Source organism: Thunnus thynnus, chromosome 10 (assembly GCF_963924715.1).
Source record: "Thunnus thynnus chromosome 10, fThuThy2.1, whole genome shotgun sequence".
Lineage (NCBI taxonomy): Eukaryota > Metazoa > Chordata > Actinopteri > Scombriformes > Scombridae > Thunnus > Thunnus thynnus.
The window spans coordinates 11213375-11232668 of record NC_089526.1 but is presented as its reverse complement, the minus strand read 5'-3'; the positions used below and the strand labels follow the sequence as shown (position 1 = coordinate 11232668).

At 42.3% G+C, this 19294-nt stretch overlaps 1 protein-coding gene across 2 annotated transcripts; it reads left to right on the top strand.

The window, feature by feature from the left end:
• The first annotated feature begins 336 nt into the window (after positions 1-336).
• Positions 337-19014, top strand: stk40 (serine/threonine kinase 40). 2 transcript variants are annotated; one of them, XM_067600927.1, is made up of 11 exons: positions 337-556; positions 4065-4191; positions 4706-4791; positions 5444-5587; positions 6680-6904; positions 7221-7273; positions 12656-12771; positions 14184-14328; positions 14762-14881; positions 15116-15200; positions 15317-19014. In XM_067600927.1, exons 2-11 carry the CDS (start codon positions 4074-4076, stop codon positions 15533-15535), a joined length of 1311 nt encoding a protein of 436 aa, XP_067457028.1. In that variant the 5' UTR covers positions 337-556; positions 4065-4073; the 3' UTR covers positions 15536-19014. The 2 variants fall into 2 exon arrangements, with proteins under 2 accessions (XP_067457028.1, XP_067457029.1); XM_067600928.1 differs by lacking the exon at positions 337-556 and adding an exon at positions 3796-3891.
• Positions 19015-19294: the final 280 nt, after the last annotated feature.

Here is a 19294-nt window from a genome sequence, read left to right as displayed (position 1 = left end):
GTAATAAACTGACAATATTTCACCACTGCAACTGTATTTTTAGTGGCTTAAAAGTCCATATGGGCCGGGTATTGGTATGTGCATAACACAATAAATAACAAAGTAACTATGATAGATATTTGCTTGTGCTGTTCCTTCTTGTAGTACAACAAACTTAATTTTAACTTCTTAAACTTTTCTGGAACAGACAACAATGATGCAATGCTGTTTCATTTAGCAACTTTTATTATGCAAAAAATGTCATCATCAGTGCGCAACCGTTTACTAGGAAAAAAACACATAGATGCTGTCATTGGTCGAGCGTAGCTGTCAATCAAGTAAGCGTGTGCGTCATTTCCGTTGTCAGGTGGTGCTGTCGCTGTGGAAAGATGCGATCAGAGAAGAGCGGAGGCTTTTCCTTAATTGCTCATTTCGGTAACAGAGGCTAAACAATCCGAAACCAACCCTCTGTGGTCTCTCCTGTTGAAGCCAAGTTTGTCCACCACAACGTTTTGCCTACGAAATGTCGATGTTGTAACGAGACAACGCAGACTTTACCCGGCGGTTTTGGCTCGAGGTAAGCGAGGTGGTTACTACGTTGCTATCTAGCTTTCTGGCACGGCTAGCCAGCTGTAATGTTACCTACTTTGTTTAAATGGCCTCCCGGCTGCTCTGTAGCCGTCAGCTCGGCGTTAGATAACGTCGCTCGCCAGCAATGACATTAAAACCTCTCCGGAACAAACGGATACGTGCTAAAGTAGTCGTAACCTAGCTCACGGCTGCTCGGTGTAGTTTGCACCGAAAGCTCAACTCCTTGTTGTGTTGTGTGCCCCTTTGTGTGGCCGGTGTGCTGCTGCTGTGGCAGCGTCTTTAGCCGAGGAATTCACTCAGCTTTTTTTCTGGTACTAAGTTTGTATGTGCTCTCCAGCTTGGTTTAATATTACCTTACGTAAATATACGTCGTAAAAAAACATAAAGTGTTTAGTTAAATATCCGACACAGTCAGACGTTATCTAGCACCTTGTAATGCGGCTTAGCGTGTGTTTAAAACGACTCAGCGCAGTCAAATACTAGTTGTTGTGGGAAAAACACATTAGCACCTGTCTACCCAAGTTATTAGCTGTCCGTGGAGTCATTTTGCACAAGTTGCAAGGCATAACGTCAGCGTTAACTCTGCTGCTCGTCTCGTTTACACTGCTCGCTGCCAGAACTGAACGGTGTCCAGACCTTGTGGTCGCAAAATGGCACCAAACAACGTGTGACACTGTGTGCATTTGTAATTATTTTTTCGTCAAGCGATTTACAGTGTGACCTTGTGCCCACAGCCTTGTTGTGTTGGTCAAGGACGTCGTGATTGTAATATTGTAAGTTAGTCAACAACTGCAGTTAAAGGAAGGATAGATAGCGCTAGATGTGTGTGTGTGTGTGTGTGTGTGTGCGCGTGTGTGTGTGAGATGACATGATTGATTGATTGACATGTCGTCCAAGCAGCAGGACGGAAGCCTGCATGACCTTCGAGCTGCTTTAACTCTTTGTCCTGTCTTGATCTATTTGTGGATCCATTGATTTGGATCACACCATCTCGCTGGCTTTATGGTTGCTCCAGATTTTGTCATTCACTCATATGTTTACTACCTGCTCAAGTGTCCTTTTGCTTTCTTTGTCTGTCTGGATACTACTTTGATTTTGCAATCAAGCTGTTCTTGCAGAGCCAGACAAGTAGCATGGAGTCTGGTGGGTGGATTTTTAAGACACCTACGTGGTTGTTTTGTTCTGATACTATTTAAGGAGCCCACATTTCTCGTGGGCACCGGCAGCGTGTCTCTCCTCCTTTTGTGTGATATGATTCAGAGGCTGTATCTGTTCTTGTCCTCCCTCTGGTACAGTCAGAGGCAGAGGCAGTCTTGCTTGCCAGATCACTGGCTGTGCAGAGAGGCACAGCAGTGTCAGAAAAGGATAGCTGTGTGCTGTCATTGCGCTGATGTCATTTAGGTCAGTGTGCATTAGTTGGTTGCATTGACCTTTGCTTTTTAGATGTGTAGGGGGTTGGCTCCGCAGCAGTACAGCTGGTTTTTTAGTAGGTAGATGAATAGCCTTGGGTCCATTTGCTGTGTGTTGTGTTGCAGATTCTGTCCATGAGTCAGTTTAGTTTTACAAGTCCAAGCTGCATGGATTAGTATGTTGGCTATGCGGCTGTAGAGAGAAGTAAATGCATGCAAGGTACAATCACAGATAACTGTTAAAAATGTAGGAAATTGCCACAAATGTAATGCCTGTTAGTTTTGGTTCTGTCTGCTTACTTTTAGTTAATCAAGCAGCTGTTCTTGTGCACCCGATCTACAATTTAAAATATATTTATCAGGCAGCACTGGAAGCAGTGTGTACATTGTCAATTCTGCTAACTGTGTTGGCTGCTGAATGAAAAAAGTTCAGACCATTTCCTACCCAGGAGCCTCATGAATTGCAGTAGTTGATTATCCATTGCTTTTCTTAGCTTGGTCTAGAGTAAGATGCTCGCTTACTATTGGCAGCGTGACTTGGTGTCACTCTGGCTTGTGCCATAAATGCTGTCAGAAAACCTCAGCTCATCAGACTCAGTGGGTGATGACTAGTGGAGATGGAGACAGATGGGCGAGAGACATGATGATGACACTGTCTGCTGTCTGGGATCACAAAAAGCCTCATAGAAGTGAGAATTCATACCAGCCCATACTGACTGCCAACTGTCCTGCCTCCATGCTGCCCAAAAACGCCAACTGGCGAGTGGTGCATGATTAGTTTTAAAACAAGAAGATTAATAATTCATTAACAAACTAATTTTCTTTAGTTTGTTCTACTTGCAAGACTGGCTACATATTCCGAAGTTTTTTGGGGTTAGTCAGTTCTCCGCTCTGTCTTGTCTGCAATTTAAGAGGAGCTGTGGATTTTATCAGTCTGAATCACCTCTCTTGTGTAGCTTAAACATTCATTCAGCTGTTATCAGTCTGACATTTCTACTTCATGTGTCAGTCTGTGTTGCCTTTCTTTTGGACATAACCTCGTTGAGCTTCTTTTTTTTTTCTTTTATTTTATGACGTACATGTCAGAGGCTCTTCTTGGTGTCGTCACCTGGACATTTAAGCATTTCTGTCCAATGGAAACTCAGGACGACAGCAGGGTGAATCACTCCTCTCGGTTCAAGGCACCACTTCCCTGTTACGGGAAACAGATGGGGTTTCATCACATAGGAACTCAGTATCAGTAAACAAAGCATACCTCTTGCTCTCGAATTCTGGGAGGTAGATCTGCTGTGGCAGTTAAAATAGTATGTGTAATGATGATGTGTCACACTGTCACTGGTTCTTCTGGCATGTGAATCAAGTTCCTTATCATAGTGTAAGGGCTTGGCTTTTTTTGTGTGTGTGTGTGTATGTTTCAGCCTTGTTCGTACATGCATGTCTTGTCAGAGGAAGGTCTGCGCAGATAAGCTGGCTGTACAGATTTTGAGATAAAACACGCAGATTAAGAGCGGAAGGATTTTCTAAACCCATATCCACTGCAACAGGAAAAGCTAAAGATGGATGTGTTGTTCAGTGCTGAGACACAAATTAAAAAAGGCTTGTGTTTAAAGAACCTTATGCTAGTGTAATGCATTTACATGAATGCATTTAAATTGCAGATTGTGGTACATTTGCATTGCCTGTTGGGGAGATTGAATCTTAGGTGTCACCCTTGACACCAGCAGCCATCATTCTGAATGGAGCCGTAATGGCCTCACATTCACACTGAGGTGTTGGTAAATGTGTGGGAGGGATATTTAAAATAGGCTGGGAGGAGCTGCCCTGAAGTTTACCTCCTTTCACTTCTGTTCACCCTCATACCACTAATCAGTGCACTCTCCACCAGCCTGCAGGACTACTACTAAAGCTCTGGGTATAGTCTTTATTGTTAAATAGACTATTTATAAAACCATTGTTTGGTTACAGATTACTGGTGATAATCGTTGTCATCGTTGAAAGTTTGTGTCCTTGCAGTCACATGTATGCTCTTACGCTTTAACTTGCCTATCTTTATCCTGTGTACTAATCTGATTTATTCCCCCGTAGAGCTCCAGTATGTCCAAGCGGCGCTCGTCGGAGAGGGGGGCTGGAGAGACATCAGGCAGGGCCAGCAAGCTGCAATGTCCTGGGATATCTGGCAGTAACGCCAAGAGAGCTGGGCCCTTCATCCTTGGTAAGGAATCTACTAGTGTTTGCTCAAGCCCCAAAAGTATGAAAATAGTAGCCTGTCAGAAACGCCTGTTTGGCTAAGATTGCATCTACAGTGTAATTTTTTTGTGTAGTGTGTTTATGTGTTGCTTGTATCCATGCAGGAAATCAGGAAGGGTATGTGTGTGTGTGTGTGTGTGTGATTGTAAGAGTCGCGGGGTGTCTCTGTGTGTACGTACGCCTGAGACAAGAATGTGAAGAATTTTGCTGATCCCCATGACATCGGCCAGAAAGGTCTGAGACTGTGTTGGAGCAAGGTTATTTCTTCCCTCTGGAAGATGTGTTTCTCTCGCATGCTCTCAAACTTGTATGTTTTCTCTACTACAAAACTCAACTGCAGAGTGCCAAAGAAAACATTACACTTTGGGTGTTAATGGGTACATGCACATGCAGTCTTTAATGAGTTGCAGTGAGAGCACACACTCCGGCATGTAGCCTGCCTTTTGGTCATGCAGCTGTTCCCTTTCTTATACTTGCAGGGCCTCGCCTGGGCAACTCACCAGTGCCCAGCATAGTGCAGTGTCTGGCCAGAAAGGACGGCACCGATGACTTCTATCAGCTTAAAGTAAGTGTGTGTGGTCGGCTCTTTGTCTGTGTTTTTCTTTATGACAAACACAATAAGTTAAGCACATGATTCAACAGAAAATGGAGCATATAATTCAAAACAAAGCTATGATGTTCCAGTAGACATCTGAACCTTTGACCTTCCTTTGTTGGTGTTCATTTTATGGCCCCCTGTTTCAGTCTGGCACAAACAACAAAACCACAGCAAGGGCAATCTGTTTATTGGGGCTATCCAATGTCTGTTACACAACGGAGCGCTATAGGAGAGGAATGGAAGGGAGGAAGGTAGCGCCCCACCTGGAATGCCAACTTTTAACCCTCATGACCATGTAGTGAGTCAGTGCATGACCCTCCCCTCATACCCGTGACTACAGCGCCTCGGTGTCTGCTGCACAGCTTGTTTACTTTGCATTGGGATATGAGCCACTGTTTTAAAGCTGTACTCCTGATTGCCAGCTCCACTCCACAGACTGTAACTTCTTGTTTACATGCTTAACAGATGTAACTCACTGTCATGTCTTCACTCATTAAAACGTTTAGTGTCAGGATTGAAGATAATCTTCAACAAATATGGTTAAAGCTGTCTCCACTGTCTGATCCTGTGCAGGCTGACCTCTAATGTTTGCTCTGTTCTCTTGTGCGGTAAATGGTAGATCCTGACGCTGGAGGAGCGAGTGGACTCTGCTGGGGAGACTCAGGAGGAGAGGCAGGGGAAGATGCTGCTGCACACAGAGTACTCCCTCCTTTCTCTGCTGCACAACCAGGATGGGGTGGTCCACCATCACGGCCTCTTCCAGGTAAACTGAGCTCTGCATTACATTTGCCAGTTAAGTTACATTCCTGTTGACATGTGCATATATCTGTCAAATAATTCATCTCATGGACAAAGAAGGAAAATAGTTCCTCTTTTTTTTTTAATTTTATTTTTTTTATGATTACTCAGAACAATATAGGCAAGCATTCTGTATGATTAAGCAAGATATAAAACACCGACATCATCATGGAGAAGTTTCTGTCACTTTCTGTTCAGTTCAGAATATGGCATCATCATAAATTACAAGTAACAACATGCTCTTATCAGCTCTTTAATCACAGAGGTACACTTGTCATTAGTCCAGCCAGCTGCTTGTATTTTCCTTATCAGGGTTGTTTCAATAGAGAAGTGAGCATACCATTAAAAGCCATATTTATCCGCAGTCATTCTCTATTCACAGCCCCATCCATTCACAATGAGACCCCCTCCCTCACCTGTCTTCCCGTCTGCCTCCTCCTCTAACTTTGTTATTGTTCCATCTGCCTTCTCTCTCTCTCTTTGTTTTCCCTCTTTGTCTCTCTTTCACATCCTGCCTGTTCCACTCTGCCGGTGTTCTCAGAATAGCAGCATTGAGCCATGCGCTCTGATTCGTTTAGGTCTGCAATATTGATTGGATTATTATGGTGCATCTTCACTGGGAGAACCAGTTAATAATGAAAGCTTTCAGGGGTGGACTGCATCTAAAAAAAAAAAAAAAAAAATGACAACCTGATACAGAAATCAATAAGAAGTGGTGTCTCTCCTTAGACTGGAGTTGGAGGAAGAAGAATGACCTTTGTTATTCGTCCTTCACCACCCAGTGTGGAGGAGTAGATGTGTCTCATTCACATTGGCTACATGCAGGCTGTTGATTGATGGCCTCTACCCTGCTTGAATCTATTTCCTTCTAAGCTGAATGAATCAGCTTGATCATCCGGTATAGTACAAGAATCAGTTTGATGCATTCAACTTATATTGATTTGACGCAGTCAGAAAGTGCTTCTGAAATACATTACATCAACAGCTGTGTCCACTCACAAAGGAAGCGCCTTCCCGAAGATCTCCGCTCACACTTCTCTTTGTTGTCGTTCCCCAGGATCGAGCTTACGAAATAGTGGAGGACATGGAGGCCAACAAGGTGCGCAAGATGAAGAAGCGGATCTGCCTCGTGCTGGACTGTCTGTGCGCTCATGACTTCAGCGACAAGACGGCAGATCTAATAAACCTTCAGCATTATGTCATAAAGGAGAAGCGACTGAGCGAGCGCGAGGCCATAGTCATCTTCTACGATGTGGTGCGTGTGGTGGAGGCCTTACATAAGGTGAGTTTAAGGCAGGATTTAGGTGGACTACTCCAAGATAAGCCGCATTTGTCTAAATAAAAAATAATCACATGATCCTACAAAACACAAACATACAGTTCTCTATTTTCATCAATGAAGAAAGCTTTCATACTACACTGTTTTTGTAAGTTACAAGAGAAATTGCTTTGTTTTTGTTTGCTGGTGGCACATCCTTTCTGATTACTCATTTCCCATGCTCGTGTGCCACTCCCAGAAACAAAATGATTGTTTTGATACCAATGATCCACTGAGCACAAGAACTTTTTTTTTTCTTCTCTCTCTTTCCTGCCTGCAGAAAAACATTGTGCACAGAGACCTCAAGTTGGGAAACATGGTGCTGAACAAACGGTAAGATGAAACTCATTCACTCATTCAGCCTTTCATGGCCAAAATGGGTTGGGCGATGTTCTCCATAGTTGGATCGCCCTATAGTCACCCTGTCAGATTGCCAATACTTGAGGTTGGGGGCGGGTGGGGGGGTGGGCGTATTCGTGCCACTATCAGATAACAAATACAGTCTATTATGTTGTTTTTATTACTATTACTACTCCTACTACTACTACTACTACTACTACTATTAGGAGTAGAATTAGTAGTACATTTATTCGTTTTTATTCAATAATTTATTATCTGTTTAGCATTTTTTTTGAATCCCTTTTTAAAAGTCTGTGTGTCTGTGGTTGATGCGACAATATCACAGCATCATGTTCCGTTCAACAGTATTATCTTCTCTTTTATATCACAATCCAAATCATATCCATAATGTTAACTACTCTTATGGAGCGCAGAGCAAAGTTTTGGTGAACACTGGGCAGACATATGGAGAACAGAGAAGCGGTGTGGAAAAGAGACCGCAAACTAGCTTGTAATTAAGGATTTAAAATTAATCACTCGTGCTGATTAACAGGGGTCATTACAGCAGGCGGACATGCCGCTCCACAAGAAACATCTCTATATGCACATTAGAGCGCAGATTCTAGAGATCTTTTATAACATCTTAGTTCTGATAGTAAGTTAGTTGAAATCGCCTTAATAATTGGCTTAGGAAAAATGAACTGTCAATATACGATCCGATTGCCAATCATATAAGCCACTGGGCACAAGTCTAATGGCCAATAACCTCTCTCATTAGACCGGGTCAGTCATTTTAGCCTGCCAGTAAGTCATTCTATCTCAGCTCACGTGTGAGAGAGGCCTTTGCCGGCCCCAGCAGCCTGTATCCAGTGTGCAGCTGGCTTTGAACCCAAGCAGGGGTCACATTCTCAGACTAAGAGTGAGATCAGTTGAAGGAACCTAAAGCCTTTCTCTTTCTCTCTTTTGCTTGACTCTGGGTCTATGTGTTGAGTAAAGGCTGATGATTCATTCCCCATGGCTGGATTTTTTTTTTTTTTTTTTTTTTTTTTTTTGTTGAAGCGGAGGGTGGACTGGACTCTGGTGCAAAACAGAGAAAAGAATATGCCACTGCTTTGTTCTCGGTGGGAGAGACGAGTGTTTGGGGTGGCGGGGGTGCAACAGGACCCTGGTGAGTGCACCTCAGGTCACAGCTGCAGTTCAGATAGGCCCTGCAGAATGGAAAACTACTCATCTGTAAAGCCCTCTTCAAACATCATATGTATGAGTGTGTGTGAGAGAGATAGTTTGTGTATTTGGGGTTGAAAGCCACTCTTACAGTGTGAATACCGCTATTTTAGCTGCTACTCACTTTTCCGATACGAATTTTAGACCTGCAACTAATGATTATTTTCATAATTGATTCATCTCTTGATTATTTTCTTGAAAAACGATAAGTCGTTTGGTCCATAAAATGTCAGAAAATGGTGAAAAATGTCAATCACTGTTTCCCAAAGCCCAAGATGACGTCCTCAAATGTTTTGTTTTGTCCACAACCCAAAGATATTCAGTTTACTGTCATAGAAGACTGAAGAAACCTGAAATTATTCACATTTAAGAAGCTGGAAACAGAGAATTTGGACTTCTTAAAAAAAGGGCTCAAAACCATTAATCGATTGTCAAAATAGTTTGTGATTAATGTAATAGTTAGCAACTAATCGATTATTCGTCGTGGCTCTAATGAATATGTCCAAGTTGTGAGGAATTCAGACAGCTTTTGCATTAGTCTATGGTGGGTTGTCTGAACAGCAGAGCTCTGCGTCCACATTCTTCGGGATGCTGATTAACATCCTACAAAGCCAGTCTTCTCATTTAGAGAAACATGACTAACACCGACACACACGCACTCGGGTGTTCCTACGCACGCTTGCGCACACCTTCGCATCCAAACATCTAGCGTGCCCGTATCATGCACGAGTGAGCCTAATCACAGAGTTGTCTCACAGTCTACTCCTCGTACACGGGCTGCATTTGTGAGTACGTGTATTGAGATGTCACGTTCCCGGCTTATCTTTTTATCACTCACACACTCTACGTCTCGGGCATCACGCCCCATTGCCCCCACCAGCAGCACCAGCAGCAGTAGCAGCAGCAGTAGTGGCGGTGATGAAACAGGAGAGTGTTTTGGTCAGGGGAGGAGGGTGGCGGGGAGCGGAGCAGATGAGCGGAACACTCCGTCCCAGCTGGAGACAAAGGAGAGGCCTGCCAAAGGCCCCATAGCTCAGAGCTGACTCACTACACAATGCACGTCACACACACACACAAATACACACATACATGTGCGCACACAGTCATCATTTATTTACCCTCTACTCTGCTTTTTCTCTATGTTCTTTTACACCCCAATCCCTTTCCTGCCTTTATTGTCTTTATGATTTGTCCCCTTTTGTCATATCCTCTTTTCTTTTCACTTTTTCCTCTCTCCTTCATGCATCATACTCAGCTTGCACGCATGTTTCCTCACCACTCACTCCACCCTGAATGTGTATGAATGTACAGTCAGAATGGGAAGGATAATAAAGAGATGGACTGATCCCAAAATCCCCTCTCCTCCTCCTCCTCCTCCTCCTCCTCCTCCACCTCCTCTTCCTCCTCCTCCTCCTGATTCTTGTCGTCACTCTGGGAAAGGCACCGATGCCATCAACAAGCTCAGCAGTTTATGCAAGAATTATGCGATTTCCTCTTGCATAGCCAGCTGTTATGAAAGCAGGATGTCATAAATCAATCTGCAGGGTTGTTGACTATGTATGTTGGGGCTCTATTGACTTCCTACATTTTAGATGTATTTCTAAGGGGCCACGGCCATTCATAAACAAATACTCACTGCAGCAAGTTCTTTTGTCCTCCTGTCAGTTTACATCAGCAATATTGTATTGGGTGACAGATAGGCTGATACTGACTGAACTAGAAGTGAGTAGATTGTTATTTGTGCTGTGTGGAATAAAAATGGGGGTGAAAGATAATTTACACTGGAATTATTCTTGTAAATTTTGATATTACCTTTTTGAAACGTACAAAGCTGTTAAATAAAAAGTTGCCATGATGCAATAATGTGCACCTTGGAAATAAAAGATAAAAACGTTTGCTACAGTAAAGCGTGGGTTTCAGTGAAACCCACCGAATCATTACTTCCCAACAGTTCTGAGAAATGAAATTTGCTGGTCTCAGAGAAAAAGTTGCCCCGCGTTTAACCTCCCTTCTCGTCAGCTGGTGTATTTTCAGCAAAATGTTGCTGGGAGGTAGGAGAAGTCGGGGGGGGGGGCTGTTTAGGTTTCTGGTTTCCTGACTACCCGGGGTCACATGACCAGGAAGCAGCGATGGTGTGGTCTCCTCAGTCCTCAGGGACCCTTGCCTCACGAGGCAAACATGCAATTTCATTTACCCAATCTCCGGTGCAAGAATAGAAGCCCGAGTCGTGATGCACACAGACAAAAGAACAGACTCCATAAAGGAAGCTTTTATGTCGAGGGTCCTTGAAGCATTGCACTCTGTTCCTCTGGCCCATCCTTCTGCAGATCACAAGAACCCTATATGGTTAAAGAGACTTGGATCACAAAAGCTGATGAAGGGTTGAATCACATAAGTAGCTGGAAATTATGTGGACCGAAGGTTCTAAGGAAAGATTGAGATCGTAGCATTTGGTTGAGTGTTTGACAGGAATTGGCTCCAGACGCTGTAATGGGAGCAGTGAGTTGGGTGATGGAGCAGGGTGTGAAAGTGAGAGAGAATAGGGGAAGCTGTTGACCTAAGGCTTTTTAGAAAGCGGATGTGGGTGAGGAGCATGATCCAGAGAGGACCCAGGCTCTAGACCGTGGCTTTTTTGTGTGCGCTCATGTGCTCTTGAGTGTATTTCTGTGTGTGTGTTCTCTGGTGTGTACTTGTTTAGCATGGGAGTGATTGTGTGGGTGCACTTGAAGTTGAGCATTTGTGTACATATTTTAAATCTTCGTGAGCTTTATATATTCGTTTGCCAGCCCATCACCATTCAGGCTTAGTCATCAAGACAATTATCCCAAGCCACAAGTTGACTCATATGTTTGTCAAAGTGTGGCTTTTTTATTTTCTCTTTCTCCTCCAAGGGAACACAGAGATTTAGAACAGTCCACAGTCCTTCAGCTTTAATACTGTTAGGTTTCACTCTGCCAAAAGCAAACTCAATTTACCTTGATGAGTCAGACAAAATATAGTGCCGCATTGTTTCCACAGAAACCAAATTAATCAAACATCGCTGCTAACAGCAGTAGGTCTTCACAGACTTTGAAGCGCCAGTGTGTCTGGAGTGGTTTTGTTCTTAAAATGTCTAAAGCCATCGGCTAAAACAATGATGTCGATGATAAACTTAGTTCATGTAGAGCATTGTAGTTTACAGAAAGCTTTACAGGAAAACACATTCAAGAAAAAAGTCACATTAAAGAATTATGTACAGTAAATCCCTAATGCAGGCTGCCCAAAGAGTTTAGAGGCCCTTGTGGCAAAAACACAGTCATCTATAGTTGAAACTAAAGGACAGTTAAAGAGACTCTGCTCATGGTTAAAGAACAATTCAAATTTGCTCTGTATTTGTGCAAATGTAATAGTACTTGCATATACTAAATATGTAGGACATCTTTCTGATTACAACTGCTTTTGCACAATTTAGATTTTGTCAATAGTTGCTAAGGTCTGAAGATCAATAGCAGATTTTTTTTCTATAAGATGAACCGGCATGTTTAAAAATAGAGAATAGAAATAGAGAATAAACCGTCTTCTAGTGTGACTGAGACAGATAATCTACAAGGATTTACTAAATCAAATCAAATACATTTTTGAAGAACTTGTGGGACAACATCATTTACAGTGCACAGGGAGACCTCCAGACAGTTTTAAAAGTCTTATATTTTCTTATTCTTAAAGAATTCTCCACATCTCTTACTACAAGTATAGTACAAGGAAATGGGAGACTTTTCTTCTAATAAGGGTTTGCATACTTTTGTTTTGCATCTGTCAATCATGAGATACTCATGTATTTTTAAGGCCCAGCGAACCGTAAGATTGTTAAAACAACAAGGCATACTAGCAAGTTCTCCCCGTCTCTGTCAGCCTGTGTTTACTTCATGCTTCGAGCTGTGAGTGTGCAGTGTTTCACATTCTAAACTTAACATTTGTTATGATGAGTAAGACCGCCTTGCCACTAAGTATTCACCATAGTTTGTTAAAGGGGAGAATCCAGAAAGTGTTCATCACCAGCGAGAGTCTTCGGAAATTTTAAAGTATTATTCTAGTAGTCGTGCTTTGATTCAAAATCAGAAGTATGGAAGGTATTCATGAGGTTTGTGTGTGCTTGTTTGTGTGTGCTTGTAGAACACACCGAATCACCATCACCAACTTCTGCTTGGGAAAACACCTGGTGAGCGAGGACGACCTGCTGAAAGACCAGAGAGGAAGTCCGGCCTACATCAGCCCTGATGTATTAAGTGGTGAGTGAAAAACAGACATTTTTGCATGCATGTTCTTTTAAAGCACAATATCTACATCACACAAGGTGATTTTTCAGACACCCTGCAAAGTGCTGAAAAGGTCCTTTCTGACATTTGGTCGTGGGGTTTGCATCAGCCAGTATTTGTCTGTCACTCCTTTCTGTAGTGACTTACTATGTGTGCACTGGTGTGAAAACCTTCCTCATTGCCTTAGATTTGATACTGTCCAGTGTTAAATATGAAGTAGGATTCACTGTTGTAGTCACTGCAAGAGATACACACTTGTCTGATGTATTTCCCTTAATGACAGTTTTTAAAGGCCAGTAGCTCTCTTTTAAAAGAGTGACCCTCGTTGATGTGGGTCCAGATGGGATCCTGGGATTCTTTTAAAGAGCATTGCGTAACGTGAGGCAGTCAGTCTTGTGTTTGATTTTCCGGTTATTAGGCAACAAGAAAGAGGTTGTGTTGCAATCTCGGACTGACAAAAGCTAGAAATAGCTTTTTTTTTTCTGCCTTTGTTTGTGTAATCACTGTGATGTTGCATTTACTTTGTCTGTGAAAAGCGGAAATCCATTTTTATTGTTCAGCTCATTTGTCAAATGTGCAGACCTGAGTGCTACACACCAATCATGCTGATGCTGCATACTCTTCATGATAGACCCCAAATCTGTCAGTTTAAACATTAATTTCCAGAGTTTCATCCTGGGCAGTGTACAAGATTTTAAACAGAAAGTGTTCACCTTTAGCCACTCAAACTGTAGATAAAACACGGGCATGTATATCAGCATAACGTGACAGGCACACAATTAAACAGAGCCTCAGTGACTCACACAGTGATGACTCACTAGAGGGAAACTACTCCCATCTACCCCCTTCCCCTCCCATCCCCTGCCTGCCTGCCTGCCTGTGTGTGTGTGTGTGAGTCTGTGTGTGTCACAAGCTTTAACATAATTGCCTGCTGCTGTTGCTGCCGCCTGCCTGGCTGTAATAATACTGCCTATGGTCATGCACAGCCATGATGCTCCCCCCTCACCAGCTCTAGTTTATTCATCACCAATCCACAGCTAATTTAATGGCTTAGGGGTTAATTATAACAGCAGTTTTGCCTTTTTAAAAGACAGTGGTGTGCTGGAAACTTCTTGGAAATTTAATGGATGTGGAGTCAACGCTTGTGTTTGTCTTTGCTCATCTTGTTAATCATTAGACCTGGTGACTTGTCAAGAATTGAACCCGTTGATCACGTCTGAGTCACAGAGGGCAAAAACTTTCATGGCACTTAATAAAATGTTGATTTCAGCCTTTATGGCTTTTCTGTCCAATGGAGGATAGTTAAGTACTTTGTTTTTATAATTTGAAAGTTACATCTGTTGATATCAAACGCTTATCCTATCCCCTCTCTGTCTTGTTCCCAGGTCGGCCGTACCGCGGTAAACCTAGCGACATGTGGGCTCTTGGTGTGGTCCTGTTCACCATGCTATATGGCCAGTTCCCCTTTTATGACAGCATACCTCAAGAGCTCTTCCGTAAGATCAAGGCTGCTGAATACTCTATCCCAGAGTGAGTACTTTCCCTGTCTGTGTGTCTGTGTTTGGAGATTTATCCAGAGCATTGCAACTGAACTCTTCTAACAACATAATGTATTAAACACACTTACTGTACTTTGTACTGTTTGTCCTCCATTCGGTGGTGTAGAATTACACATGAATTATTAAAATAAAATGAGTTTTTACAGAAGATTGTTAGAATATTTTTGAGCATGTGACCAAAACAGACTGCATGGCATACAGACCTTCAAATGAAGTAAAAATGTGTCTGAAAAATGTTTTAATGTAAAACATTTACTGAGAATTTACCACATTTTTATCATCAGTTTCAATCTGAAGTAATAATGGCAATATAATCCTTCAGTACTGGCCTTGTAGACTTGGACTTATGGTCACATTTTGCCAATAAAACTGTCCCTTGCTGTTCCCCCTCCACCTCCTCACAGGGATGGTCGTGTGTCAGAGAACACGGTGTGCCTGATCCGTAAGCTGCTGGTGCTGGATCCTCAGCAGAGGCTGACTGCAGGAGAGGTGCTGGAGTCCCTTAGTGCCATCATTGCCTCATGGTAATTGCTCCCCCTGCTGGATGTCAGAATCATTACATTTGAATGGGTTGATTCTCAAGTCTATTTATTGTATTGTAAACTATTTATTGAGTTTATTGTTTGTGTAAAATGTCTACTACTAGTTGCCATGAGTGTTTCATAGACAGTTTGATGGTCTGCACATATTTGAATCCTGTACAATTATTGCACACATTATTAACCATTGTTAATAATCATCCTTGTTGTAAACCACAGGCAATCTGTTTCGTCATTGAGTGGCCCTCTGCAGGTGGTACCGGACATTGATGATCAGGTCAATCACTCAGAACATCTGCAAGAGGCAAGATCTTGTTTGGTTTGCTTGGTCTTACATCATGTTTACAGTATTTTTCAGATTTTATTTAGATTAGCGCAAACGTTGCAGCACATTGAACAGAATATATTTTCTTCTTCCAGGCCAAGGTGATAGAAGAGTCTTCACAGTACGAGTTTGAGAACTACATGCGCCAGCAGCTGCTGCTGGCTGAAGAGAAGAACACTATCCATGAGGCCAAGAGCTTTCTCACCAAGCGTCAGTTTGGCAGCATCCCACCTGTAAGGCGTCTGGGCCACGATGCCCAGCCTGTCAGTCCCTTAGATGCTGCCATCCTGGCACAACGTTTCCTCCGGAAGTAGTCCTCAACCACCCATCTCAGAGTCTCTGGCCTCCCCAGGGAGTAAAGACACCTGCGGAGTCCAGAGAAGACTGAGGATAAGCCCTAAAACTGAACTCGCATACATGGGGCCCAGCCCAAATCAGGGTACAGACGGCCCCATATGTAGGTGGGCTTTGGGCAAGCTAGGTGGAGCAGGCATGAGGAGGGTACCAGAACAAACTGCCAACCCAGAACTTGACTCCCCATGTCTGAGATCCTCCAGTGAAATATGGAAAGGCCTGGAGGAAGATCTGAACCAAAGGTTCCTTGCCCTCAGGTCACCCACAGTCAGATCTCACTGTGCAACCAACCTGATGGCACAGTCGCACATGGGGCTAATACAAGGCTCTGCCTGGAGTGTTGAAGAGAATATTAACCCCATATTCCTCATCCTCCTTTGAGATCTCTCTACTTTAACACTTTCCCATCAACTCTGGATCTCCTGAGCAATACAGGACCAGAATCATGTAGCAACCCCTTTCTCTTCCTAGTGGTTAATGGTATTGCCTCAAGTCAGATCATCTGATCACAGATGTCACTTCTCTATACCTCCATTCCACCCTCCTCCTCTCACTCCTTCCTCTTCCTCTCTGCCGTTTTCCTGTATCGAAAATGATCCAGACTGGTCCTGTTTGTAACTCTGACTTCAAATCAATCTACCTCTCTGTCTCTCTTCTCTGTTGGTAAACCATGCTCACTGTTCTGAGACAAGGGATTGTAACAATGGAGTCTTGATGCCACCAGTGACATAAAGCATTAATGTTTTCTGTCAGAGTGATAATGCTTGAAACCATCTCAGTGGTTTCGAAAAATCTGAATAAGCTTTTTATCATATTTACCTTAATAAGTAGCATTTTATCCCTACCTTTGGCATTGAAGATACTGAATATCAAAGTATGTGTACAAGCATCCTTTGATATTTGCAGAATGCATTGTCTCTTGCTTTTTGCTCATCCCTGTGGAAATCTATTTTTAGCATCTAGGCAGCTAGTGTGAGGTACCTGGAAGTCACAATGCCAAGAACTGAATGGGAAAAACTGTTGGATCCTCCATGCCAAGGCATATTGATGGTAACGCTTCCTCAGTGCCATTATAGTGAAGATCAGGCACTGTCATGTTTCTATTGCCAAAAATCATGTCTTAAAATGATTCTTAGCCAAGGAACTGGTACCCACAGCCTCATTCAGAATCAAATGGCTTCCAGGTATTCCAACTTCCCTGTTTCTCTTTATCAAGACAGATCATGGGACAAGTGTTGTTGTTTTTTTCTCAGTATGAATGTGAACTGTCATTGTACACTTTGATACATCTGCAGTATCATGTGTGTGTACGTGTGTGCGTGTGTGTGTGTATGTTTCTGGCAAGGGTCTGCAGAGCTGTCGAGCTGTTAACCTCTGACAGTCGCAGACCCTTTAAGCTATCCTCCAATCTTTTGTGTTCTGTTATCTGGCCTGCCGCCTCCGTGGCAGACACTGTGAAAACCAGAGCAGGCTTTGCAAAGACAGGGCTTGACTGAATGTTTTACTGAGTCATGGATGCCTAGTTAAGATTGAAAAGTATCACATATCTATTGCCATTCTCAAGCCCTCTCTCTAGCTACATGCTTGTAAATGCTTGTATTATCCCACTATAGGCTCTCTGCGAGACTAGCTGGTGGCTGGTAATCGATACTGTAACATTTCATAGAGAAATGAAAATACAGATTCATAGGTTTTAAGTTTAGTTGCTGGGTCATCTTGGCTTTTGATGTGTTTTTCTCTTTTTTCAAAGTGTTTCTTCAAACCATGGCAAAGCTACTAACCAGTGACTGTTAGGCATCTGTACACTGCAACTTGCCTTTGCGTATTGGTACCTGCTTTAGGCTATCTAGACTTCTTCCTATTTATATTCATACTGTTGCATGATCATAGGCTCTGGAATATTTTCAAATGTCTTTCTTTCTTTTCTCCTTGTAATTCATGTTGATTTATTTATTCACTTGTGTAGACTTTTCCCCCAAACCACTGGGGCTTGTATCACAGACGGTGATCAGTTAGTCAGAGGATATTTCCATTTCAAGGAAATGTTCTAGGCGTAACTTAAGCTGGTGAAACAAGCCTCAAATCTCTTTGCTCTCACAGCTTTAAGAAGTGTTGTTAACTCCAACAGTGGTTCTACTTTAGCCATCTCATTTTGATTCTTTCAGCCACATTCATGAAAGAGTAGCATCTGGGTTTTTTTTTTGTTTTGTTTTGTTTTTTTTCCTTTTTTGATTCCGAAATCATTTTCTTGCCATTTTGCCACAAAGTCTGTGGTCAACTTAAGCTACACTAATAACGAGACTGACTTTTGCATAGTTCTATTTTTTACAAAATACAAAATGATACTCGCACATGATCTTGATTTATGGGAGGGTTTTTTGTAGTGTTTTTTTTTTTTTTTTTTTTTTTTTTTTCCTGTCAGTAACCCCAAATCCCCTACACAAGGTTGCACTCTCTGGTCAGTATGTAAATATGTACTATCATGACTGCGCCAGTCTTATTGTATGTAGTTCCACCCAGCGAGATACCAACTCTGTTTCAACACATGCCGATTGACGTGCATTATAGGCCACGTTGGCCATCAACCACCACATCCGGAGGCTAAAATAATATGTAAAGAGAGCTGTTGGCTTTCTCCCACCTCAATGTGAATTCCATGGGTATACAGCAGTATTGTAGTTGTCTAGGTGGTTCATCAGAAAAAGAGGGTGTTTCATCAACACCATAGCCATCGCTGAATGCTGACATTAAGTGATCGTCTGTGGAAAGTGTCTTACGCCATCTTCCATGAGGCCCAGTATAGCCCAACTACAGAATAGTAACTAGAGGTTCAATATACCCTTGATGTAGATGTTATTATCTGTACCCCCCTTAATCAAAAAGTGTTTCACTTTCTAGCTAGTGGATTGTACCACATTCAATGTTTGTTTTACAGAGTTGTATTGGTAGACTGCAATGTGGATTGAAAAGCATGGAAATAGTGTGAGGTTAAGCTCTGTGTAAAACATGTGACTGTTGCATGATTTTGAACTTGCAAGGTGCGCTGGAGTAACAGACTCTTTGGGTCCTACAGGAAACTCTAAAGCAACAATGGATATACCTGTCAATTGGATAGTAGTAAAATTGTATGAATAATTTTCACAAAGTTCAGTTTTTATGATGATTTTTCTCCCTGCTTCTAAAGTCATAAGTCTTCAGTATATAACCAATATATTGTTGACTGTTTCAACTGGAAACTTGGTGTAGGATATGAAATGTGTAGTTAAAAACCCAATGGGATAATTTGTTGTAAGCTGCTTGGTCAGAAATGGGCATCTAGATACAGAAAACTGCGTAATTGTACAGATGAAAAACACGTTTGTATAAAAAACATATTTTTCTACTTCATCAGATCTCTACATGCATGTCAGCAATAAACTTTGATATGGAAACATTCAAATTTGTGATGCCTTTTGTATTGTAACACTTTCTTTTCCCACCAGTAGGTGGAGCAGTTTGTAAAAAAATCACACTAAAGCCAGCAGTAGGAGTATGTTCAATGTTGGCTTTTTGTGATGAATGTTTTTCTTTGTTGGCTTCCACATATTTCTCAAACAGATGTGGACAGTACAATCTACAGAAAATGTACTTCTGTGCCAATCATCTGTATGTACCTTTACATGATGAGGTCTCAGCATGATGGTCTCTGCATGAAGAAGGAACAGAATATAGAATGATCA

What these genes read in the sequence shown, in the direction of transcription:
- stk40 (XM_067600927.1), top strand. Translation starts at nt 4,074, where the DNA reads ATGTCCAAGCGGCGCTCGTCGGAGAGGGGGGCTGGAGAGACATCAGGC. An exon ending in GCTGAATACTCTATCCCAGA is followed by an intron (nt 14,329 to 14,761) that starts GTGAGTACTTTC and finishes ACCTCCTCACAG; the next exon opens with GGATGGTCGTGTGTCAGAGA. An exon ending in ACTCAGAACATCTGCAAGAG is followed by an intron (nt 15,201 to 15,316) that starts GCAAGATCTTGT and finishes TTCTTCTTCCAG; the next exon opens with GCCAAGGTGATAGAAGAGTC.